The sequence below is a fragment of the Corapipo altera genome, unplaced genomic scaffold (genome assembly GCF_003945725.1).
Source record: "Corapipo altera isolate COAL_440 unplaced genomic scaffold, ASM394572v1 46, whole genome shotgun sequence".
NCBI classification, from domain to species: Eukaryota; Metazoa; Chordata; class Aves; order Passeriformes; family Pipridae; genus Corapipo; species Corapipo altera.
This window is the reverse complement of record NW_020884883.1, coordinates 8,171,311-8,196,513: the sequence shown is the minus strand read 5'-3', so window position 1 is coordinate 8,196,513 and position 25,203 is coordinate 8,171,311. Positions and strand designations below refer to the sequence as shown.

The 25,203-nt window shown below is 44.4% G+C and overlaps 2 protein-coding genes across 2 annotated transcripts in view; one reads left to right on the top strand and one right to left on the bottom strand.

Moving 5' to 3' along the window:
- Positions 1-15,622, top strand: part of ADAM17 (ADAM metallopeptidase domain 17) — a 35,270-nt gene extending 19,648 nt beyond the window's left edge. The window contains exons 7-19 of the mRNA XM_027641206.1: positions 343-432; positions 1,491-1,604; positions 2,141-2,285; positions 2,817-2,905; positions 4,724-4,876; positions 5,714-5,913; positions 6,949-7,052; positions 7,718-7,852; positions 8,731-8,861; positions 9,879-9,957; positions 11,186-11,274; positions 11,955-12,011; positions 13,648-15,622. Of these exons, the coding sequence (XP_027497007.1) occupies positions 343-432; positions 1,491-1,604; positions 2,141-2,285; positions 2,817-2,905; positions 4,724-4,876; positions 5,714-5,913; positions 6,949-7,052; positions 7,718-7,852; positions 8,731-8,861; positions 9,879-9,957; positions 11,186-11,274; positions 11,955-12,011; positions 13,648-13,998 (1,737 nt within the window). The 3' untranslated portion in view covers positions 13,999-15,622. The remainder of the gene's footprint in view (positions 1-342; positions 433-1,490; positions 1,605-2,140; positions 2,286-2,816; positions 2,906-4,723; positions 4,877-5,713; positions 5,914-6,948; positions 7,053-7,717; positions 7,853-8,730; positions 8,862-9,878; positions 9,958-11,185; positions 11,275-11,954; positions 12,012-13,647) is intronic.
- A 1,724-nt stretch (positions 15,623-17,346) lies between these two features.
- On the bottom strand, positions 17,347-24,261 carry IAH1 (isoamyl acetate hydrolyzing esterase 1 (putative)). The gene is made up of 6 exons (XM_027641165.1): positions 24,165-24,261; positions 22,973-23,025; positions 22,380-22,528; positions 21,405-21,566; positions 18,145-18,263; positions 17,347-17,691 (listed from the first exon to the last, which is right to left on the bottom strand). The coding sequence occupies exons 1-6, from the start codon at positions 24,243-24,245 to the stop codon at positions 17,524-17,526; spliced, it is 732 nt and encodes a 243-aa protein (XP_027496966.1). The 5' UTR covers positions 24,246-24,261; the 3' UTR covers positions 17,347-17,523.
- Between the last annotated feature and the right edge of the window lie 942 nt (positions 24,262-25,203).

Below are 25,203 nucleotides of genomic sequence, written 5' to 3'. Positions count from 1 at the left end.
CCTTCCCTTTAAAGAAATCTGGAAAAGTAGTGTTTGAACAAAGTGTTTCCCAAGATGTCTTGTTCTTAATGCTATTGTTCTTCCACTATACAAATTAAAGTGATAAATGGAAAAGTTTGTAGTGCTTTTTTAAAATGGAAAATTTTCAAGGGTATTTGATAATACTCACTGATCTAAAACCAACAGCACTTGGATCCAGAGAGTATGTCTGTTACCTTATATGAGGTTCAATTTTAATTTGAAGTGGGTGTTTCTAGATAAGTATGTTGCATCTTCTGAGAGTGTCTTGGCTTTTACTGCATGAAAGCTCAACTAAGTAACTTGTGTTTCTTTTCTAAATAGATTGAACTGATAGACAGAGTAGATGACATCTACCGAAACACTTCCTGGGATGATGGAGCCTTCAATGGGTACGGCATACAGATAGAGCAGGTATTCACTGAACTCTGCAAAGGGTTTCCAAATTAAAGAAACATGGTTTAAATGTTGAGGTTTCTGATTATTTTATCTGGATTAGAGCTAAGATAATAAAATCCTACATTATTAACTCCATCCAAGAGCACTCAGAAATAGCATCTTACCAGTGATAGTGTTAATGATCTGAGACATCATGCCTGTTTTCAGTTCCTACAGTGTTTGAGATGTGAGTTTTCAGGGAGAATACTTCCATATTTAATCTCAATCCAAAGATGCTTTTTTCCCCAAATGAGCAATTCTTGTTTCTGTCAGACATACTTTTATGAATTTATGTCATATTTCTGTCTGTGGCTGCTGCTTAGCTTACAAGGCCTGAGTGGGCCTCAAACACAGATGAAAAAACACAAATCCTGCCTGAAGAGCTTTAGTGGCTCCCTTAGACATCATGATATTGTAGAGGCTGGTGTAGAGTGGACATTAGGTAATGTAGTGACTTCAGTTTTATGATGGCATCTGAGAGTTAGCACACAGAAACATGAAAAAGGGCATTAAAACCAGGAGGAATGCATCAGCTCAGCATACTGCAAGAGCTGTGATGTGGGACATGGAGACTAATGGGACAAGCTAGCTGCCCCTTTGATGGGAAAAAGTCTGCAGGAACAAGAGAGGAGCATTAATTGGGCAGGGAAGGGGAGAGAATTATGAAGCACTAATTCTAGGTTCCTGGGAAAGTAACAATCCTTTAAAATATGTTTTGGTTAGCTAGAACTCTGAAATGATTTGGGCTTATTTGTACTGGTTTTATTTGGGGTTTTTTTGAAAGAGTAAAATGCACGTCAAAGCAGAATGTTACAGTGAAACTTTTGATGTTATCCTGTAAAAAGGCTGGTGTAGTTACTTATGATGTAGTTAGTGTTTTAACTAGCAGAGCCTGGAAAGTTAACATTAAAATCGTGCTGAGTCTGAATTTTTCTCTGTACAAGGAGACGTTTAAAATTACATTTAAACCTTTTCTGTAGCTATAAAATTGACCAAAATTCCTCTGCATTATTGTTGCCCTTTTCGAAATGTAGATTATCATCCACAATGAGCCAAATTCTGTAAAACCTGGAGAAAAGCATTACAATATGGCAAGAAGCTACCCAGATGATAAAAAAGATGCCTGGGATGTGAAAATGCTGCTAGAGGTAGGTTGTAACCCTTGAAAAATATTGTCTTTTACAGAGGATTACTCATTCATACAGCTGCTCTGTAGTAACGGGTGAAACTCCTCTGCTCCCTTCGCATGACGTGTGGGTGTCACACAAAGTCAAACCAGCTGCTGTGCCCTGTAGCCCATGGTAAAGGGCTCCACTGCATAACTGCAGAGCAGACACCAATTAGTCTTATTAATATGGTCTGAGTCAGAAAGACAGTCCTGATATGTCTGGCCCTGGGACTGACTGCCTTGTGACCTTCATCAAATTATTGTACTTGGTTTTCCCCTCCCTGCGAAAATGGGAAATGAATAGACAAGTTATGTAAATGAATGCATACAACGTGTTTGGGTGTTTGTTTAATTTCCTACAGCTCTGTAGGACAGCTAAACAACTGCTGTTTTCTGACTTAACCAGATTTAAGAGTTGCTCGTCTGCACATTAGATAAATGTTCTTATCTGTAGACTTCTGATATGCACTGTAAACTTTCTAACAGAGATTTGACTATATTTTTTCTTTATTAAAGCAATTTAGCTTTGATATTGCTGAGAAAGCAGCTCACGTGTGCCTTGCTCATCTCTTCACGTATCAAGATTTTGACATGGGAACGCTTGGTTTGGCTTATGTTGGCTCTCCCAGACCTAACAGCCATGGTGGCATTTGTCCTAAAGGCAAGGCTTCTTCTTCTTCTGTCCCAGTTGTGGGTTGAAAACTAGTTTTTGTTATTTGTGTTTAATCCTTTTCTCCAACTTTCCTGGAGTATGTTGTGTTATTTGCATACACTCTAGTAGTTGTTTTTTGCATAGAAGTGATGGCCGTTTTTTTTGGCTGGAGATGGAAAAAGAAGGGAAGGAAGGATAAAAGTCACTAAGCTATTGGTGTGAATAAACTGGCTAGAACAAACCCTAGACCAAGGGCTGCTTTGTGTGGGTGCATCTTGCAGTGGTTGTGGAATGGCAGATGCTGTTGTCTTGGAAATTTCTGATGTTTTCCCCTTTACTGCAATACATGAGCTGTTTGAGCTGTGCTTGAAAGATTTCCCAGCCCAAAAAACTGGCAAGAAGCATGCTCTCACTAGTGAGCCTGTGAGAACAATAAAGTTGTTCATTTCTCCAGACAAGGATCCCTGTCTCCCCAAAAGTACCCTGAAACCCAAGAAAAATGTTTGTCAATTTTCATTTGTTTATTTCTCACTTCTATAGCTTATTACAGTCAAATTGCAAAGAAGGATATCTATTTGAACAGTGGCCTAACCAGCACCAAGAACTATGGCAAGACCATCCTCACAAAGGTAGGAGCGTATCCTCCTTGTATGTGTGTGCTGGTGATGTGTGCCATGGGATTGTGACAGCCTTCTGTGCTCTCTGAAACAAGCTGCTGTCTTTCCATTTGAGTCAGCTTCCCGGGGACAAGGATGTAGGTCACAAAACAAAAATCATCCTTTTTGTTGTTGCTCACAAGGGGAGATTGAATTCACTGCGAAAGAGGAGTGAGGAAACATAGCTAGTGTCTAATAGGAACTGAAGTTTTCCAGGTGTAAACAAGTTTTTGATATCTAAAGATGAATTTAAATGTATTTTGCTTTAACAAAAAACCCAAACAAACAACAAAACTCCAACAAACAAACCCTCAAAAAGAACAAGGAGGCAAAGTAAGAGGTTTAGTTTGAGCATTTTAATGAAATTCCTCCACCTGATTTTTGTGTCCTGTGGAAGAGAACAGGACTTATTAGTGCTTATACTAAGCTTACTATAAGTTGATGCTGTCTGGATTTTTTTCCATACTTGATAAGATAGTAAATACATAAAGGCCTGAATATGAGCTTTGTCTCACTTTTAAAGATACCAGAGCAGTGCCTGTGTCTGCATCTACAGAATCTTTGCAGTTGGGCATATTTTGCTTTTGCTGACTTCTCAGCTATGCTTTTCTGTAGCCTCATTATAAAGGGAATTCATAATTGATGTGTGGGCTAAAACTTGGCACAGAAACTGTCAAGAAGATAGGAAAAAAAGACAGTGAAGCTTTGTGTTAGAAGGATGTTGACGGAGAACTCTTGCTGTTGCCATGCCATTTGCATCCATCTCCAAACTGGAGTTGTGCCTTGGATTACAAAGGAAATTGAGTTTTTTGTCTTCCCAGTGGGAGGCACAAGGCTTGGGATGAGGCAGTGGGAACATTATGGATTGGTTTCACAGGGAAAGTGCTGCATAGTATCCACTTGGGTTTAAAAAAAAGGAAAAAAACCTGCTTAAAACACTTCTCCAAATAAAACCCAGTGAAGCACAGGAGGGATCCCTGGGCAGCTCTCCTGTCTCTGGCTCTCACATTAGCCATGCTTAGACATGAACCAGTGCTGCTCATTCCAGTGCTTGCTCCTTCCCGAGCCCACACAGCAGCTGCACTGAGGGATTCTCTCACCTGAACTGCCTGGTGTCCTTGCATTCACCTTTATTTCTGTGCAAGGCTAGTTTGTGGTTGTCACCTTGTGAGGTTGACACCATCTGCTGGCTAAGGCGCAGTGGGAGGTGCACAGCAAGCAGAGCCGGTTTAGGATCCTCAGCACAGGCAGACCTGTCTTGCATAAATAATGTTGGAAATGCATCCCTGTTGGGCCGCAATTGTAGGTGTCTTTCCCAGTAATCATGCAATAGCAGAGTTTATTCAGCGCTCCTGATGTCATCATCCCTTTAGAAGAAATAATTCTAATGGCAATAGATGTTAAACAAGAGATTGACTAATTGTAGTAGCTGGTGTTCGTTTGAATTGGTTTTTATTTCAACTTTTTATGCCTTCCAGCTACTTAAAAGCAAATTTTCATATTTTAAGTATCTTTATTGCACTGAAAACAAGCTTAAATTGGTGTTCTAGGACAGCATTTTGCCTTTAGCACTGATTTAGTGTTCAAACCTAGTCCTGGAACTTGACTTTGAAATGGACCATAATTTTATTTACCTTTATAGGCACTCCACTTTTAGAAAAAGAAAAATGTTCATCCTGTCCCTCTTGGTGTATCTTAGAAGTGCTGATGGCCTGGAAGGAGCTGTGATCTTCTGTCCTTTCCTGCTCGGACTAATTTTTTTCAACATTGTTTTTTTCATGTTCAAAAAAGGAGGCTGACCTGGTTACAACACATGAACTTGGACATAACTTTGGAGCAGAGCATGATCCTGACAGTCTGCCAGAATGTGCCCCCACTGAAGACGAGGGAGGGAAATATGTCATGTATCCTATTGCTGTCAGTGGGGATCATGAAAACAACAAGGTATGGTTGTTTAGTTTTGCTTCAACATACAAGTTTCTGCTGTGGTCAGTGACCCTTTGTATGGCAACTCTTGTTTAGTTAATGATTCCTGTAGCTTGAAACCATCAGGAATGTAATGGGTTAGCCATAAGGAGAAAACATTCACAAGCAGTTGGGTTCTCTGCAAGATAAGATCATCTTTTGGAATCTGAGTTTCAGTGGAGTTCAAAGCATGTCAAGGTGCATTTTAATTAGTTGCTTGTAATTAGCTGTGGCCACATGCTGCTGCAAGCAAGTCATCAGCAAGAGTCCAGTTCGGGACCTTCAGTACCAAATAGTGTTTGGGTGGTCCATAGCTGCTGTTGTTGTAGAGAGACTGCCAGACGCCACAGCTGCAGTGGGAGCTTGCATTGGCAATGTGGAGTTGACCTTGTGCCTGTTCTGCAGATGAGAAACCAAGATTATCAGGGGATGATTAGTCTGCAGTGGAGTCTGACTTGTGGCTCGTGCCCAGTCCCGCTGCCGAGAGGTAGCGCAGTCTGCCCCTGTTGGTACAGCTTCACATCCCGTCCTGGGGGTGGTGAAGCCCTGAAACTGTGACAGAGCTGGGGTTGGCTCTGAGCCCAGCTGTGTGGGGGAGTCCCTGCAGTGTAATGTAGCGGTGTCCATTACAGACCCAACCCTTACTTTCCCATCTTAAAATTTTTCCGAGGTATCAAGCTGACAGTATAGAGGGAATAACTGCTTTCTGAGACACCACAATTTGGAAGTGTAGGGAGGCCATGGCTGTCTTAGATGCCAGTTGTTGACAGAAAGGTACACTCCTCAGTGCTGCTCTTTCCCCCCGTGACTCTCTAGATGTTCTCAAGCTGCAGCAAAAAATCCATCCATAGGACCATAGAGATCAAGGCCCAGGAGTGCTTCAAAGAGCGCAACAACAAAGTGTGTGGGAACTCCAGGGTGGATGAAGGGGAGGAATGCGATCCTGGCCTCTTGTACCAACAGGCTGATCCCTGCTGCACTGCAGACTGTAAACTGAAAGATGGTGCCAAGTGCAGGTAAGGGCAAATGAACTGCAACTTCTCTTTATGCAGGAGAGAATGAAGGGCTTGGGCTGAAAACTCCTAAAGCCACTTGCAGTGTCACAGGCCTGTTTCTTGGCTTTCAGGCTAAACATGTGAGCTCAAGACAATAAAGGATATCAGGAAAGGCTGCTGTATGCATACAGTAGTTTTTGTAGTATTCTCTCACTTTTTCTGAGAAGTGTCAGAAACTACAGGATTGAAAATGATTATTGTGGTGGTGTTATTTTTACCAGCATTGCTATAAAGCAAACTTAGGCAATTGAAAAACAAGATTTAAAACTTCCTGTACAAACATTCTGTGCAGGTGCAATTTTTGCTTGTATTGCAAGGTAGCTTTATGCTGGGATCACATACTGATATTTCAAGACTGCTGCAGAACGTGTTTGAGCAGACAACACAGTGACTGCACTAAATGAGTCCTCTTTCTGTTCTTGCTTTTTTTGGGGTGTTCATGGCCCTGTTGCAATGCAGTGCCCTATCTGTTTTTTTCATAGTTCAGCTTTACACCATGTAACATTAGAGAGCTTGTGCAACTCCTGTTGTTTAGCAAGAAAATCCTTCAATTTTAGTGAGTATTTTTATACTAAGGGCCTTTTTATGTTGAGAACAATGCAAATAAAGACAGTGCAGAATAAAAAGTAGGAAACCTTCAGGACAAACGGAAGGGGAGGAAGTGTTTGGGGAAGGAAAGGGTGAAAGGTCTTGTCCTAAATTGCACAGCAAATGACAAGAGGAGGATGCAAGGGCCTTCAACAGAAGGGTCCCTGTGTTGTCTCTCAATACGCTGTACTGTCTATGTGATTTTACCTTTAGTACATGAAGACTCGGTGGGTGTGTAGAAAGGTGGCTGTGGGAGGGGGCAGAGAGGACAAGGGTTGAATCAATGAGTCAATCTCCAAGAAGTAGTTTTTTTTCCTAAACATCTTTTTTTCTCTGGTTTTGTCACACTTGTACTTATTTTTTTAAAATTACTTAATATTTATTTCTTTCATTTTGATCTTTCCCCAGTGATCGGAACAGTCCCTGCTGTAAAGGCTGCCAGTTTGAAAGTGCACAGAAGAAATGCCAAGAAGCCATAAATGCCACTTGTAAAGGAGAGTCTTTTTGCACTGGTAGGACCTGGTTCTGTCCCCTGTATGTCAGCCAGCCAAGTGCTCCAGGCTCAGTGTCCTGTTCAATCCACTTTCAGTCCAGTGCCCTTTATCCATCTGGTACATGTAATTTTAGAGACCGGTTAAGCATCACAAAAGAGTCCTATAATGAGTTTCATTGTAGTCCAGGAGTCACTTGGTGATTTGTTGCCCAGAAGAACATGAAAAATGTTGATTTTTATTTTTTTTTTCTTTGTTTCTTTCCCTTGAAATAAGAAAAAGCAAAACAGTGTGTTTCCCTGGGAGGGGGCAAGAATTAATTTTGTCATAGAAAAGGTGGAATTACTGCAACTCTGCTTCACTTCCCCACTTGTTTACTTCTTCATAATCTTTCCTGGAGGCAGGGAGTCAAGTCAGTGTCTGCTTTGCTGAGACTGCCTCCAGGGTCTGCACCTACTGCATGGTTGCCAGTGCCACAATGCCCGAGCTGTTGAAAGCCTCCAGAGCCTATGCTGCCTCTCGGAGCAGTTGGCAGGCAACCTGCAGATGAAAGCCAAGAACAAGCTATTGGGGTTCCCCTGGGATAAGTCTGTATTTCCATTATTTTCCCTTTTTCTTCTGCACACTTAGGTGCTCTGCCCTTTGCTCTAACACAGCCCTCCCACTCTGCTGACTTCCATCTGTAGGGAACAGCAGCGAGTGTCCCCCTCCAGGGAATGCTCCGGATGACACCGTCTGTGTGGACATGGGGAAGTGCAAGGATGGGGAGTGTGTCCCTTTCTGCGAGAGGGAGAAGAACCTACGATCGTGTGCGTGCAATGGTGGGTGACACGGGACTGAACTGGAATGTGCTTCATCTCTGCTCCGTGGGGAGCACTGGCTCTGCTGCAGGATGGCCTGTGGGAGGGCTGAGCTTGTGGTTTCCGGAAAAGTTAAAACTGTTGGGTATTGTCAGGTGTTTTCTGTTTGAAAAAGGAATGTGAATGTCCTCCTGTCTTCTGGTAGTCTGGATTGAAGACATTAAGATGAGACTTACGGTCTGACACTCCAGCTAAAGAAGAGGACACTCTCCTACCTTCCACCTCTGCCACAGGTGGATGAGAGTGATTGTAAAGAGATCCTGACCAACCTCTGGACCAGGCATCTGGCAGAAGAGTATTGGCCTCCAATGAGTAGTTAAAGATTTCAAAGAGGTTAAAGTGCTTTGAGAATATAGGATCCCTAAGTCCAGTCCCCTGCCACTGCAAACCTGCTCTCTGTATCATCTCTTAAGTGTGGTAAAGCAGCTGGGAGTAGGTGGAAGGCTTCATGGGGGCAGTGCAAGGAGCTGCTGTGAGCCACACTGTTTGAGATGGAGGGCATAGCTGAGGAGAAAGGTGTCTAGAGGACTCAGACCCCAAGGAATATTTAAGTCTCTTTTTGTGGATGTGTTTGGAACCTCTTCACTGGCCTGTTGTTTCCTGCAGTGTTGGGGTATCAGCTTGGAGAGCTTGGTCCCAGTGTACCCCCTAATTGCACAGAGCATGTGATTGAGTTTTAGGCTTGGTCATCAGAGTGCCTGAAATTGGGCAACTCACATAGTCCTGCCTTCCCTGTGGGGAAACTGTTGATGAACACAGTCAACCAGGGGAGACATGGGGTTGTGGGTTGCAGGTGACTCTTGGTGCTTCCAAGGAATGAGTGTGTTGCTCTGCTACAGAAACGGACAATTCCTGCAAGGTGTGCTGCCGGGACGAGCAGGACAGGTGCACCCCGTACGTTGATGCCAACGACCAGTTCCTGTTCCTGCGCAAGGGGAAGCCTTGCACCGTGGGATTCTGTGACACTAATGTAAGTGTTCCCAGCTCTGCTCTGGCTGGGGGGGTGAGTCCTTGGGGAGGACTGTGCTGGTGAAGAGAAGCCAAAGCTTAACCTGTTGCTGAGCAGGGTGGGACATTTTAAGTCTCTCTTCACGGGGTAAAGGGTGTTGGAGGCTGCAGATGGAAGTTAGTTCTGCAGAGACCTGTGCAAGGTGGAGCTGTTACCCCTCTGCACCTGCTTATTACCCTCTTCTGCTGCTCCCCACGGCTCAGCCAGCTGGCAGTCCTTGCAAAGGAGGTGAATGAGCACTGCTGTAAGCTTGGCTAGGTTTGCAAAACTTGCCTTTACAGTTGTTCACATTAGCCCAATTAATGTGATTTTTGACTCTAAATCATTCGGGTCAGCTAGCAATCACACAAAAATCCAGCTGGCAGTATCTGGAAGGGGCAGTGAGCCCATGGCAGGGAGACTGGTGGGTTTCTGGCACTCAGTGGCCTTTTCCATGGTGCAACTGCACAGTCGTGTCACCTGCAGACCCCAGTGGTTGGAGCTAAACTGACTGTGAGCAGAAGCGAATTTGAGAGGGCATGTCCCAGCCCTTCCACTGGCAGAATTGGAAGACCAATGATCTACTGTGTTAAACCAGCACAGCTCAATCTGGCAGTGAGTCTATCTGTAACCATGAGCTCCCGAGAGCTGCAACCTTCTTCATGGGTAATGGGAGCTGAGGCTTCCAGTTTACACCTCTCTAGAAGTTTCAGTTTTATGTCCCCTAACATCGGCCAAAGGTAGGGGTTTGCACATTTCAAACTTTCAAACTTCATCTGTTTCAAACAGCAATCGAATTGAAACTGTTTTGCCAAAAATAAAGGCAGTAAAAATGGACTGCTGCTGTTGGGCATGAGTGTAAATGTGTATTCAGAATGCAAGTCAAGTCCTGCTGAGTCTGTAGTTCTCATTTCATTACCATGCTTGTGTGTCCTTCCCTCACCAAGAAGGAAGTAGTTAATGCTTAGGTAGCATAAGATCATTTTGTTACTTTTGCAGGGCAAATGCGAGAAGCAAGTACAGGATGTGATTGAACGATTTTGGGATTTCATAGACCAACTCAGCATCAATACTTTTGGTAAGATACACAACCATACCTTTTGGGGGTTTTTGAGTGCATGACACGAACCTCTAAAGCCTCAGAGGGAGTTAGCTGGCTGGTTTTATTCACCTGTGTACAAGGGTAGCCAGTAGCTGTGTTTGTGATGTATCTAAGTGTATTTTTGCCTGAAGTTTGACAATACTGAACTTGCTTTTCAAAGCTGAAAGGATGGGGGATCATTTTGCATTTTTTCACTCTGTTATTTTCTATCTAGGCATCTTCCAAGCTTGTGAAGGAAGTGATAGCTTCTTGTCTGAATACCAAGAAGTGGTCAGTTAGAGAAAAGGAAGTAAGACAGCCTTTTTAGAGGTCAACTAGATTCAACGTGGTACAAAGTGGGCCTCTCAGTGGGATTTAAATGTCAACAGACTGGGAGGGGGGAACACTTCCTTTCTCTGTTGTTTAAGAAAACCACTGAGGCCACATACCACAAGCTGTGTGCCTGTGCTGAGTCACTGTGAGGGGCCCTCTTGGTCTTGATCCCCACTGTGCAATCCAGGCAGGTGTCACCTCACCCCTGGTGTCACCCCTGCTGTCTCACTCTGTGTTACTGGAACCAGACAAACCTTGTTAATAAGCCAGTTGTCTTTGCTCAAGGGCCAGGACATACGTGGTGGGTAATGAGGATACCACCACACCAGTGCTGTGTAATGAGTGATAACTGCATGTGCTCACAGTGACACACTGCCTCCACAGTGCAATTATCTGGGCTTAGGGCTTTCTATCTTGAACTCCAGGGACAAAACATTGTTTCCTAGATAATTATTAAAGCTATTGAGCCTGCTTGGATAGAGGCAGTTTGTGAATCTTTGGTATTCAAATATTTAGTTTGGGGAGGCAGGTAGTTATCACATGATTCTTGCATCAGAATTTGGTGATGGACTCGCAGTGTGTCTTGTACAACTGAAAGGGGCAGCTTGGCTGACTCAGTATAAGCTGCTCCAAAGCGACTCATATTACATGTTACAGCCTGACAGCGTTTCTCATCAGAGAACAACAGAAAAAAAACCCTGTTATTGTTAATGTATTATATATAATTTTAGAAAATTTTATAATTTTGTCTTTGCCTACTCCTGCAACCTATGCTTCTCTGAGCAGTTCTGAGGCTTCACTTGCTGAGCAGTGGCTGTAGAATGGGGATAGATGTGTATGTTCATGAAACAGTATTTGGTAGGTAACTGACAGTTTTGAACTGGTTTCACAGGGAAGTTCCTAGCGGATAATATAGTGGGCTCTGTGCTTGTCTTCTCCTTACTCTTTTGGATTCCTCTCAGCATCCTTGTGCACTGTGTGGTGAGTAAGCTGTCTTTGAGATGACTGCTCTGTTGGATTTTGCTGTAAGAAGTGTTCCCTTCATACATGAAATGGCAGATGTCTGTGGGAGAAACCAATGGGAAGCCTTTAGTAAACTCTGTGGGGAAATCCAGCATATGTAAGGCTTACTACTCCTTCAGTAGGCAAAAATCCTGCTAAACTCTGCCAGGCCTGGCAGACCCTGTGCTCCCATGACTATTCCCTGGAGCCCTTCTCATTCTTTCCCAGGCAGATTTTCTTTCTCGGCCTCCTGAATTCTACCCAAGTATAATTTTGGTAATTTTATCATTACAGTCGAAGTTTTCTAAAGCCCTGTGAAGAAATAAGACACCCATATTTTGAGGGAAGACCTAGAGTGGGAAGTGGTCTTGGTTGAGCTTGGGTGGATGGCTAAAGAGAAAGGGAGAGCTTTTGACAACTGAGATTGTGGGCATGTGGCATGCTACCATCAGCAGTGTGGGTTTAGAGCAGAGGAGTGCTGCACCCACAAGCAGTCCTGGGATGGATGGGAAGGCATGGGAGGTAAGGGAAGGGAAAAGAGCCCCACAGAGTGCTGTATCCCCGCAGAAAAAAAGGGGACAGGGACTTTGCCTTTGGGAAATTTACTTTCTTATTTTGTGTTTGTGTGTTTTGGTTTGCTTTTGTTTGTTTTCCAATAGGACAAGAAATTGGACAAGCAGTATGAGGAGAACACGAAGTCCCTGTTTTGCCCCAGTGTAAGTTGCTGTCTGAACCCGAATTGACAGAAGGCTCTCCAATGAGTACTGGAAAACCTGAACCTTGGGTGTCTGCAGGGGATTTATTAAAGAAGTGATATCAGAGACACCCGAAGCCTTGTGCTGCAGAGGGTAGATCAGTCTGAGAGGAAACCATTTCTGAACAAGCCTGTGCTCACTTTGTCAAGCACTGCAGCTTGGTGGGGTAGATTCTTCCTTCCTGTCAGAGCTGTGCCTTGTCGCCAGAGCAGCTCTCTGGCAGCAACTGCAGCTCCCAGGGCAGGAAGCCTCTCTGCTCCGCGGAGCACCGCGTGCGGCATCCCCTCAGCACAGGTCACTTGGCAGCTTCAGCCACAGGCTGCCTGTTCCCAGCCAAGTGGTGTCAGGGAACCACACGAAGCTCAAAAATCTCTGCAAAATGCCCTGTCTTTGCTGCAGAATGGCTGTTTGCAGGGGGCAGCTTCTAGAGACCAGAGGTGCTACACCCTTCCAGTTGCTCAAGGGGCCCATCAGTCACACTTCCCACCTGGCAGATACTGAGCTGGGAGAGGGGAAAAGCAAAAAAGTGCGAAGATAATATTTAATCATGGTCCAGCACAGGGCACCTTCTGACATAGATTTTTGGATATCCTTTCCTGTGCTTTGACAACCTAATTCTTATTAATAATTGAATCATTCAATTAAGGTAATGTCGTTTTGTAAGGGGAGAGGAAAAAAAAGCCTTGCAGAGCTCTTCCTTGTACAACCACTGAGGGAAGCACCCTGGAGTCAGAGACCACTGAGGCAGACTGCCTCTGTCATCTACCCTGACAGAACTGAAGGTGATCTTAGTTTGAGTGCCCCATAGCTGGTCCTGAATGACATGAGAAAAGTCACTTTAGAGCTTTTACCTGCATTCAATCATGAAAATCCCAGAAGCAGGTGTAGTGAGAGAGCACAGGTATTGTTAATGGGCTCCTTGCACCAGCAACAGTTTAGCAAACAGTTCTTTTGTCTTTTGGATCTGCTGAGGATGGAGCAGTTGGGAAATGCAGTACTGGTAACAGGTACTCATCTCATCCTGCCCAGTACTAGCATTTGCTGAGGTCCGTGGGGATTTTTTTATGCCTAGAAATCTCTAGATGTTTTCCAAACCATGCTTAAAAAGAAGCAGAAATCAATGGACTTTTATCTTAATCTGGGTTGCAGAATTTGGTTGTGATGTTACTGGTCCTTCCAGTCTTTGACCCTGTGTTTGAGTCAGCTTCTTGCACATGAAACCAGGAACTCTCCAGGTTGGAGGAGTGGAATAAGCTGTACCTTGGACTGCTTCCCTGCACTGAGCTCTCTATCATCTGGCTTGACCCTGCATTTCTAGTCCTAGGTTTTGCCAAAGCAGTGTGGGGCCTGGGGGAGATGGGGCCGAGTCAGCTCTGTCCCATTGAGACTGTGGTGCTTTATACAGAGAAGGAAGAAGCAGAAATAAAATGCCTTCAGGGACTGGAGGGGGGATGTGGTAGCCTTTAAACCATCCTAACAGGAGTGCAGGTGCTCCTCAGGAGGTACCTCCTCCCTTTGAAAAATGACTCAAAAACTGAACCCTGGACTAGGTCCTGGTGGGGTTTTTTCCAGTGACATGGCTGCTTGTGTCTTGCAGAACGTGGAGATGCTCAGCAGCCTGGACTCTGCCTCTGTTCGGATCATCAAGCCCTTCCCCACGGCACAGTCGACGAGCCGGCACCAGCCCCTGCAGCCCCTCACGGCCGCACCCGCCGTCGCCGCGGCGCCCAAACAGGACCACCAAAGGATGGACACCATCCAGGAGGATCCCAGCACCGACTCCCACATTGACGAGGATGCCTTTGAGAAGGACCCTTTCCCAAATAGCAGCTCAGCCGCCAAATCTTTTGAGGACTTGACAGACCATCCTGTCATTAGGAGTGAGAAAGCTTCGTCCTTTAAACTGCAGCGCCAGAACCGGGTGGACAGCAAAGAAACAGAATGCTAGTGTCTTGCTGCCTTCCAAATGTACAGCTTGTGTCTGCAAAATAAGGATCTAAAACCATTTCATTTCTATAAATATAAATATATGTATATATATTTTTGTGAGGGAGTGGGAGAATAAGGAAGTGACCTACTGCAGATGCTGGTCATGTGTATGACCTTCCTTAAATTACATTTATTAGAGCATTATATCTTTTAAAAAGGAAAATCCAAACTAGAACTGGCTTGTTTTTTGAAGCTTTTTGGATTTGTTCTTCTGTTTCCTTGACCTTTAACATTTCCTTCAACCTGTGGTGCAAAACCAAGTATCCTGATGGATACTGGATTGTGTATATCAGCCTTTTTTATAATTTAATATTTTGTAGTCTGACAGCACTGATAGACAGAATTAAGGGGCTTTTAAAACCAAAACGAAAACACTGCAGTATGTTCCATATAGAGTAGACCATTTAGAAATTTAAGGTACATGTAAGCAAAAGCCTAAGGAAATGCCTTGAGAACAGAATAAGAGTAATGAAACAGATAAAAATACAGTCTCGCAGCATTCAGTGAAATGCATAATCAGAGTAAAGAAGCGTTAGATACACAGCTTCTGAATAAATAAAAGGATCACAAAAGCAGTTAAACCTTATACAGTGCATGGGAAATGCTCCTCTAGCATGAAACCCTTTTGACTCAGCAATGAGATTGTCTTGTCTTTGTGGCTTTTGCTGGGAGCTTCCCCCTCTGCACTGAGTCTGAGTGTCGCAGGTGTCTGGTAGAAGAAAGAAGTGTAAGGGGAGAAATCATTTATGCAGGTGATGATGTTTTAAAATGCTGTTTACAGCTGTTGTTTCAGTGCAGAAATGTTTCTCCAAATGTTAATTTAAAATAGGCAACACTATTGTTGAAATGTTCAAATGACTGTCTCTCTGTTTTCTGTGGTCTCTGTGGCCTTTGGAAGCTCCTACTGCCTGAACAGGCGGGGGGGGGGAATCACTCAATTGCAGAGGAGGCATTTGCTTAAAAACAATTGTGAATTTAGTAAAGAAATGAAGAAACCTTTGTTAAAACTTGCAGGGTAAGTCTAAGGAGGAGACTTTGTGAATTCAAATTCTCACACAGGTAGCAAAATATGATGTTAAAAGTTGGTAATTGGATGGTGTCCTCTGTACACCTGGAGCCAGGTGAGCTGGGACTGCCATGTGAGCATTGTTTTGGCTTAGTAGCAGCTGGACTGACACAGTGGAGTCACAGAGCAACTGTCCTGATAGCACAGCAGCACCTTCATTGTGCATCTGTTTTCTCCCACAATAATCTCCTGATAAAACTGACAGAAGGTGACCAAGGGCAGAACTGTTTAACTGTTACAAGCCTGGACTGGGCCACAGGGGAACCACGGCTGCAGTGAGCCTGTGTTTTTAAACATGAGGGAAAGGAACCAAACCTGTGCTGGAGGGTTGTGTGAGCTCCTCCCCACCCAAGGATACTTGTTACACTAATACTTGAACGTGTGCCTTATGGTATTCCTATCTGACTAGCTATTGTGTTTTATATACTGGGTTTGAACTTTGGGGTTGTTTGTTTTTTGTTTGGGTTTTCTTTTTTTGATTCAGTGCAAAGTACATGTGTGAGGAGTTAATTTAATTCCCCAAAAAAATAAAAGCTTTTTATATTAAAAAAAAAAAAAATCAGTTAAACAAGAGCTGTTTCTGTGCAGTCCTTTTAGAAAAGATCTCCATTCTTCAGCTGTCACACTCTTGAGTTAAAAGTCTGGCATTCAGCCAGGCATTTCCAACTGCTCCTTTCTGAAACTCAGCTGCTATGGAAGCCGGACCCAGAGCCTCTTTGGCACAGACTTGCATTCAAAGGCCTACCCTGCTTCCTGCTGGGGATGGAGTTGGTCTTGCCACATATCCTGCAGATTATTATCAGTTCAGGTGGTGAAGTTAATGGCTAAGGTGTGAGGGTGCACTCAAATGCCTTTTCAGGTAGCAAATCTGGAAGTGCATGTTCTCAGCACAAAGGTCTTTCCATCCCAGGTGAAAACCAGGCATTGGCAGGTGCTTGGGAGCACGAAAATACAGGGTTGGAGCAGGCCTTGGAAATCACTGGATCCAGCCCCACTCTGAGTTGTATTCCAGAAACTGAAAGAGGTATTTGCATGGCTGGTTTGTAACATCTAAGGCAGGAGGATTCACAGCTTCCCACAGGGAGCTGCTTTCACTGTTCAGTCTTTACTGTAAGCATTTATTACAGAAAGGACAGTCCACTTTAATACTCATAAATATTTATAAATCAAACTAACTTCTGGTCTGGCTTCAGGCACATGACATGTAACTACTTGTTCTCCAGTTTATAAAACTGTTACATCGTAGATGATGGGTTTTGGCCAACTTGTCCTAATTATTTAATGAAGCTAAGGCAGCCTCATGGCACTAACAGTGCAGGACATCATGAGATGCTCTCATCAGCCTCTGTCTCACCCACTAAATAAATAATAAATGCATGATAAACACATCTCTTCCATGCTAACCTAACTGTTAATATAAGACCTGAATTATGGAGGAGTTATGTTTGCAGTGATAAACTATTTGATCTTTATGCACAGTCCTCATTTTTGTTGCTATCTGACTTTCTAGCCAATTATTTTCCAAACCATTTTTTTCCATACTTGTAAAATTTCATCTAAGTTTCAGGCAAATTTTTTTTTTCATTTTTTAAAGGCAGTTCTGTAGTTTGTGTTCTCTTGGTCAAAAACTATGCAAAGTCTGCAGTACTCACCTGTATCATTAGTTGTTAAGTTATGGATGAATCCCAAAGCTCACCTGAAACGTCTCCTTAGCTTGATGGCAAATGACATATGGTGAAGCTTTTATAAGCAGAGATGCAGAGCTTTTCAAGAAATTCTTCCAAGCTCGTACATCACCAGTTTTATACTATCCAAAAACATGCACTGCTTTGAAATCTGTGCCTATACACAAGTGCCAAGTGTAAAGAAGCTGCTGCTGGGTGCTGAAATAACTTAAACTTTAAACCCCCTGCTCTGATGATACTGTATCACTATCAGAGCCTCGCTAAAACTCAGAGGACTGCTTTTCCTGCTGTCTTACATCCAAATAAATTAATCTGGACTGACATTAATGGTTCTTGACAAACTCCATGCTACTCCCTCTTATCAGCTCCTAAGTGTTTAAAGCAAGTAGAGGGTATTAATCAAAGTGCAGTCCCCAAAGCTCTGGCCAGAAACTGCTCAGGGAAGCCTCTGTCCCTCAGCCACAGAGCAGCTGAGACAATCATTTTCCTCTGAGTCTTCCAAGGAAAGAGCTGCTCATCCCTGGCACCAGCAGCAGAAAGAAAAACCACCCCAGAACACATCCCACGTGGTCTCATCTTTATTCTCCTGCAGACTAAGAGAAGGTGACACAGAAGAGCATTGATGGGGCCTCCCCTGTACACCATTCCCTGAGGACACAGTTTGCAGGACACTGCTGGATAACAGGCTGGCTGTGTCTGGCGTGGCTGCCTTGGCTCCTCACTGCAGGGGATCTCACAGCAGACTGGCCTCGGGGTTCGTGTGGTCCACGTCACGCCAGTAAGGAAGCAGGGAAGGAAGTGCAGACACTTTGTTTTCCAGGCGTGACCAAAGCTGAGCTGCCAGAAAACTGTTGCCTTTTGGTGATAAATGAAGACCATCAGACAAATAGGAAGAGAAATCCTACAGGGGAGATCAAAGACATGTATTAGTGTATTTGCTAATTGCAAAGAGAAGGTTTGGAGTAATTCTTCAAAGCCAGTTGGTGTATATATGTACCGGTTTTATTTTTCTCCATGTGTGCTAAAATATTAAGAGAACGTTCTGATGGCTGAAGTCAGTGCTACCCATCAGGAAAAGATTGAGAGATGCTCGATCTATTCCATGATTCAAGTCCAAGGAAAAGGTTATTTACAGGGGACATCTGCTAACCAAGTATCATGGCCGGGCCATATTAAGCTTTGTTTCTCATCGCCCACTATAAAGCATTGTGGTTTACTCTTTTCCTTCCCCAAAGTGTAACTTGGATATATTTTGTATCATGTCAGTGTTAATGCAGCACCACCAGTTCCTCTATGCTAAATAACGCATTTCACAATTCATGACAGTGTCGAATCTTTTCTCATTACATCATACCTGATTCTTTTGCATCAGTGTCCAGAGGTCGAGCACGTCTGTCCCGCAGTCCTTGGCGACCTGGACACAGGCCTGGGCGTACTGCCCGGTGGTGGCATTGCAGCGGTTTAGTTTGTCACCTACCAACCAGAAACAAAGAGAACATCCCGCAACCGCGACTGATACAGTTGGATTTCAGCCTTCTGTGCCACATTTGTTAAACCAGCAAACATAACCAACTACAAACTAAATCCAAAGCACTGCAAGTAAGTGGCCAGAAGTAAAGCCTGGGTGGTGCCTTTCAGGGCACCTTTTGGTTTTGAGTAATTCCAAAAAGACTCTTGTTAAGAAATGTGCAACAGGTGTGAGGCAACTGCACCAAGCACACAGCATGACTCTTACATCTGTACTGTTCACAGCTTTCACCTTCTGGCAATCTAGGTGAAATCAGTGAATAGATTTAAAACTCTTCATATACCTGCTAAAAGCAGGCAGAAGAGTAAACTAAATGTAAATCTATTTACAAGTTCAGCTCCTACTTTTTGGCTGACTTCCCACATTTAACAGCTCCTTGCAGCAGCTGAAATATGCTGGTGAGAGCGGGGCACATTTGGGTCCAAAGCTTCACCAGCACTCACAGCTGCTGCATCTGTGCACTCAGTGACACCAGAGCTGGACCTTCAGTATGTGCTCAGTGCCAGCTGCTCTAAGCCAGCAGTTCTGCACAGACCACAGGGAAGCTCTGGGGCAGGGTATCACCAAGTTATGTTGGGGAGTTTTTTAATGGGACCTGAAGTGCAATTCATCAACTCCGACTCTACTCTCTCCTTGCGTCTGACGAATCAGCCATTGGAATGGGCTGCCCAGGGAAGTGGTGGATTCTCCGTCCCTGGAGGTTTTTAAGATGAGACTGGATGTGGCACTCAGTGCCATGGTCTAGGAACCACGGCGGTAGTGGAACAAGGGCTGGACTTGATGCTCAGAGGTCCCTTCCAACCCAGCTGATTCTATGATTTCCACTTCTTCATACTGACACCTCTTTCTTCCCATCATTTCTTTTCATGGTAAAAATATCTCTGGCAGCCTCACTGGTCCTTTGTTTCTTAACTCTGGCACTTCTCAGCTTTCTTCCTGGCTCACCTCTCCCACAGACTGAGAGGCCTTTCAGCTCATTCAGCCCCCACCACAGAGAACTCCCTTTGCTGTCAAATTGTATTGCTCACAACCTCACCTCCCAGCTGAGGCCTTGCAGTTCCATCTCTCTCTCTCTCTGACTTGTAATCTAACAGAGTTGGTAATTTCTTATTCTCCCTTTGCCTTTTCTTTCATCATTAGGATTATTTCTCAACAGTTTCATCTTCTCTTTCCTTCTGGAAGCACACAAACACACACCTGCTCTCAATGTGCAGCTCTGCAGGAGCACATGCTGGGTCTATAAGCAAAGAGCAGCAGCCAAAGAAAACTCAGGGAATATGGGCATCTCCTGAGGGACCAAGGAGGCAACCCAGTGGTCTACCCTGACCTGCACTACTCACCCAGCTTCGAAAGGAGGACTCTCAACAGTGGGAAGCAATGATACCCAGAGGCAATGGGATACCCAGAGACATCAGATCCATCTGGGTGTGTGGGACTGACCTGAGGGAGCTGTTTGTTGTACTGGTGAAGTCACTGTCTACCACCTACAAAAATTCATGGCTAACAGGAGACCCATGGTGACTGGATGAAGGTTAACACTTCACCCATTTTTAAGAAAGGCAAGAAAAAACACATGGGAAATGGTTAATCACTCAGCCTCACCCCAGTGTTGGGAAGAATGCTGGGGTTACCTCCTCTGGAATTAATTTCCAAGCACATAACGGACAAGAAGGAACAATCAACACAAATTTAGCAAAGCCAGACCAACCCACTTGCCTTCTGCAATGAAATGATGGCTACACAGCTGACAAAGAGCAGCCCTGACTTCAGCAGGGGCTCTGTCTCCCACAGCACTTGCATTTGGAAGCCGAGTTTCCTTCTGTGCTTCTTCTTACACAAGGACGAATGTGTACAGCACCATCCTCCTGCTTCCCATCTCTCCTTTGCTCTGATATCTACCTGACAAAACTAGAAACAGGCAGAGCATTTCTCCTGGACACTGGAGGGCAGGTGGTCTGATACTGCTGCTCACTGTGCCCACAACAGTCCACCTGTGGTCCACAGGCTGAGATCACCCTGTCTTCTGTTCATCCCTAGACAGCAATCTCCTTTAGACATATGCTGGGAGATTCAATGCTGTAAATGAGTTTCCTCCCTCCCTACCCCATAAAAAGAACAGCTTTAAGATAAAAATGGATTAACATTTTACAAGTGCCCCTTATAGCTGAGAGCCAGAGAAGCAGCATTTGAGGTGTGCTCACATGAAATCACATCAAAGCCTTCTAACACAAACTCAGACAAGTATATTGTCTAAGTTAATGCAGTTTAAACATGAGGTCATCTTCAGAGTATTACTGCTTTGACTGAAAGCACAACTCAGGGTATGCAACACCACCTAAATTAGAGAAAACCCTGTCACTAAGGTGACAGCTCTGTATTTGCCTGACTTAACTCAAAAGTCTTTTATAAATGTGCAAGAACTGGACGAGCTGTCCCAACAGAAAAGACAACACTGTCAGTGGAGCCAGTGGGATTATGGCAATTTCCACCAGCTCAGTAACACAAAGTAAGCAATGCTGTTATGTCTCTAATTTTAGAGTTAGCTTGAACAATGCAACAGGAAATCACTGAAGCACCTTTTTCTTCTTTTTCAGGTACTTTTATTAGCATCCTTAAAATTATCTGGTTTTGGTTTTTTTCAATTCAAAATAAACCTGGCTAGGATATTACTGCTTATCCAAATAGATATGAAATCTGCTGTGACTAGTATAAAACTTTCTAAGGCATAAAATGCCAAAATATCTTCCATTACTTATATTATTTTGGAAGCTGCTGGGACACAATGTAATGTGCCTAGGACATCTTCTCAAAACTCACGTTCTTAGAGGGCAGCCACCTCTGTCAGTTCCATGCACGAACAGATCAATTGACACTTCGGAAAGGATGTTAATAATTAGTTGCTAGTTACTCCACAAGCTTATCCAAAAGTTGTTTAGCAAAACAGCCAGCAGTCCTTTCCATCACTGCTGAGAACATGGCTGCAATCTGGCACAAGCACAAAGGAAACCATCTGCTAACCTGGAATCAGTAACTTACACTGCGCTGGTAAAAAGCAGAAATTCTGCCCATCCACATCATTCATTTACCTTTGGCAAGACACGCCTTTTCCCAAGCTGATTCCTGAAGAGGTGGTGGTGTTATCAAAATAATCCTGTCTTCAGTAATGTCTACTGACTTCAGATACTGTATCATGCTCTTTAGGTTCGCAGCATATTCCTCCAAAGGAACGTGTTGCTTAGGGTTCAAATCTGTGAGAGTGGAGCACATGCATGAGTGATGTTGAGATGCTTACAGGTTTATTTATTATGTGTAACAGGTTCATTACACAACATAACAGGATTTTTACACAGCATATGACTGTGGACGCTCATTCCCAGTATGCAGTCCATCTCAACCATGGATTCAGGAGGTGTGGTAGGAAAATGCTGTTTCTCAATATCCAAAGGAGACAAAACAAAACTTTAAACACAGAACTCCAACTAACAGAAATAAGGCAAAGGGGAAAAAAAACACCTTTTTTTTTCCAAGATGCTTTTTCTTACAACTCCATAACTTAGATCACATAATCACCTCAAACCTCATCTGAACCAAGACCTAAAATTTTTAACTCTCTTGAATGCAGAGAAAATTTTGGAACGTCCCGTAGACATGCAGTCAGTCCTTTGTGCACTGATGTTATCATTTTGATTAGACTAGCTGTGCATGCTGCTATGCTTATCTGAAAGAGAATCCAGATGCCACTCTCCCTCATTTCCTCAGCTCATCTACCAAGGACTCAAACTCTTTTAAAGACAGAAAAAACAGCTAAATGCCTAACTCCCGTTTTAGGTGATCGCTATACAACTAATTCTTGAGCACCCTGAAATTTACTTTTTTAATACTAAAAGTTGGAAAAAAAAAAAAGGACTGAAAATCATCCACTGTATAAATGAAAAGAAACCAGTTCCCAGAGAAGTGGTAGGAAAAGCCTATGAAATGTTCTGCCTTTTCTGCTAAACTGTAAAACTGTCTTAAGAGATCAGCTCATGGAAAAAAAGAGGACAAAAAGAAAGCTACCCTACCTTTCAAAGCACTGTCATTAGCTCCAAAGAAAATAGTAATGGCAATAATACTTTCAGCACTAGTACTTTCAGTGATCAATCTTGGAAGAATCAATTTAGCCCATCTGGTGTTGTACCCCGAGATCCCACGGTTCAAAACATCACATTTTCTGAAACAGAGAAGCACATCAAAAAGAACATCTCTCCTCTGTCCACCAGAACAAAACTTGGGAAGTTCTGAACCATTCTTTCAGGATATCCGCCTCCATCCCTCTCAGGAAAAATGAGATGTCACAGGAGTTTTCAATGGGATCATGTTTTGAAACTGCATGCACAGATTGCACATTTAGTATTTACCTGTCACGCTATGGAACCAGAAAACAATCCTGATAATCACTAAGGAGTTTTTTCTTTCCACTTAAGCTTTGAGTAGAAACACCCAATGATTATTTCCACCAGTACTCGGTATGCTGCCACCAAAGCAGTTCCACTTTGCTGAATAAATAAATGTTAATAAATAAATATACATTAAATATTAATTTGTGTTGGTTTTCATTTAGAAAAGTCACATGACTCTGCATGCTAGAAATTACTTTTGAAATTTAAGCTCTCACCTGACCAGTCTGTCAGCAAGGTATGCCCCCCAGCCGTTTTCCTGGAAGGAGTACTGAAAGCAAGGAAAATGGTTAGAAAGCAAGGAAAATGGTTAGAACTTGCTCCTCCAGAGGTCAGCCCCACCACTGGCACCTTCCCTCCTCAAAAGTTTTTTTTTGTGCATGGCCTCTGGCACTGCTGCAGCAGCGCTCACTCCCTCCCTGCCCGGTCCCTCCGAGGTGAAACAGCACCAGTTTTACCCAGACACATCACTGGCATCCGAGGCAACACGGGGCTGTACCTACAGACCCTGCAGACCCTTCAAAATCAAAACTGACTGCTGCCAGGCTGTAGTTTCATTCTGGCCACTGAGGGTTGGTTTTGTTTTGTTTGTAATATTTTTCTACTTTATTTCTAAGATCCTTTCACTGTGCTTTCATTCAAAAGAGCACCTCTCAAAACTCTCTCTGCATGCTGCTTCAGAGTGCAGTGTGATGCCCACCTGTTACAGCACTGGAAAAATGAACCCCTTCTCCTTATCGCCACTGCTGCACCACCCTCCCTGCTACAATTTTGCACAGTGATCTCCCACTAAAGACAACTTTTGTCGCTGGCCAAGTCTTTTTTCAGAGCAGGTCAGTGAACCACTCCACCATGCAGAAGGCAGGGACCCAAAATTCAGCACTAAAAAACTGGTGTTGTTGCCTCAAAGGAGATGTTCACCAGGCCGTGGTTCAGCCACATCAGCACAGAACATGTCTCCGTGCTGGGCGAGCTGGACACAGGGAGCCGCAGAGCCGGGACGCACCGGGAGCCAGGGCAGGGCAGGCAGCGGCTGTACAGACACCACGCGGGGCTCCCGGTCTGGAAAACGCCCCTGGCACCGAAATGCCACAAGCTACACCTTCACCACATCTCTATTCTAACGTAGGGACCTCGAGAATTTCTGCGTATTGGCTCCAAATCTCATAAACGCCCACCAGGCGTGACGGCTCCCCGAACACCCTCACGGCAGGTCTAACAGGGACGTGACCGCAGTCCCAAGGGACCACGTCCCGCTTTCCCTTACAAACGAATCCAAGCCCCGCGCTTGGCACCGGCGCTCCGGGTAACGCCGGGATGCTTCCGGGCTGCCGGCCCCGGTACGAGGAACAGGAATGGCCACGGAACTCCACCGGGAATTGCGGAGCCAGGCCCAAGGGGAGCCGCTACCTCAGTGATGGAGTCTCCGAAGAGGAGGACGCGGGGCCAGCGCAGGAGTCGCCCACGGGCTCCCGCCTCCGCCAGCGCCATGGCCGCGCCCGGACATCCGCCGGGAGCGGGGAAGGGGAGGCGGCCTCGCCGCTTCCTGAGGCGGGAAACGAGGCGGCAGCGCCTGGGGGGAGGCCCCGGTTCAGCTTCCAAACCGGATTCAGCCCCAAAACCGGGTTCAGCTCCCAGCTCCCCCCTGAAGGTTTAATCGCCCCCCTCCCCACGTCAAAAGGCTCATCCATGGAGGTGCGCGAAGAGGGGCAGCCGGGGACAGATCCCTCGCCCTTTGTGCTGGCTGAAAGCACGTTCAGAACATGTGTAATTTTAAGATTTTTATCTGCTCCAAAGAGACGCTTCCTTTTTAAGAAAATGCAATTATCTCATTTAAAAGACTTCATAGTCTTAGCTACCCAACGACACAAATGAAAGGGGGGAAAGCTGCTGCTAATTCTGCTAATACTAATATACTAATTCTGTGAATACTAATACTGCTATGAAGATTATTAGGTGCCATTTTAGTCAACTGAGAAAAGGAGGGGGAAAAAAAGCTTTGTGTACAAGAGAAACATTAGTTCTTTTGTCTCTTTTGACTCAAAAGTTACTTTCTGTGGGCATTTTTCAGTATGACTTACTGTTTGGCCACAACCCCAGCTACCTCAGGGAATATCACACTGTATTATATCACACTGTATTTGGAATTCTCCTCTGCATCCTGCAGTTTCTGATACCCCATTTCACTCTTCCCAGGAACACCGTTTCTGGCTGTCACAGACAGAGGGATAGGAGCACTCAGGGCACGAGAGGCTGTCACAGGTCATGAGCACCCACTTCGCTTGAGGCTGGTTCTGTTCCTCTTGTCCACTTAATGGCAATGCCAGCACACAGAGTTTTAGATCTCCAGTTAACCCCAATATGCAAATATGGATTCCATTTTAAATGTGTTCAAGACCCCTTTGACTTCAAGCAGATACAAGCATGCAGGCAATTGCTTCCTTGATAG

What these genes read in the sequence shown, in the direction of transcription:
- IAH1 (XM_027641165.1), bottom strand. Translation starts at nt 24,245, where the DNA reads ATGGCGCTGGCGGAGGCGGGAGCCCGTGGGCGACTCCTGCGCTGGCCC. An exon ending in CTTGCTGACAGACTGGTCAG is followed by an intron (nt 22,529 to 22,972) that starts GTGAGAGCTTAA and finishes TCTCTGTTTCAG; the next exon opens with AAAATGTGATGTTTTGAACC. An exon ending in AAAGGCGTGTCTTGCCAAAG is followed by an intron (nt 18,264 to 21,404) that starts GTAAATGAATGA and finishes TCTGGTTGGTAG; the next exon opens with GTGACAAACTAAACCGCTGC.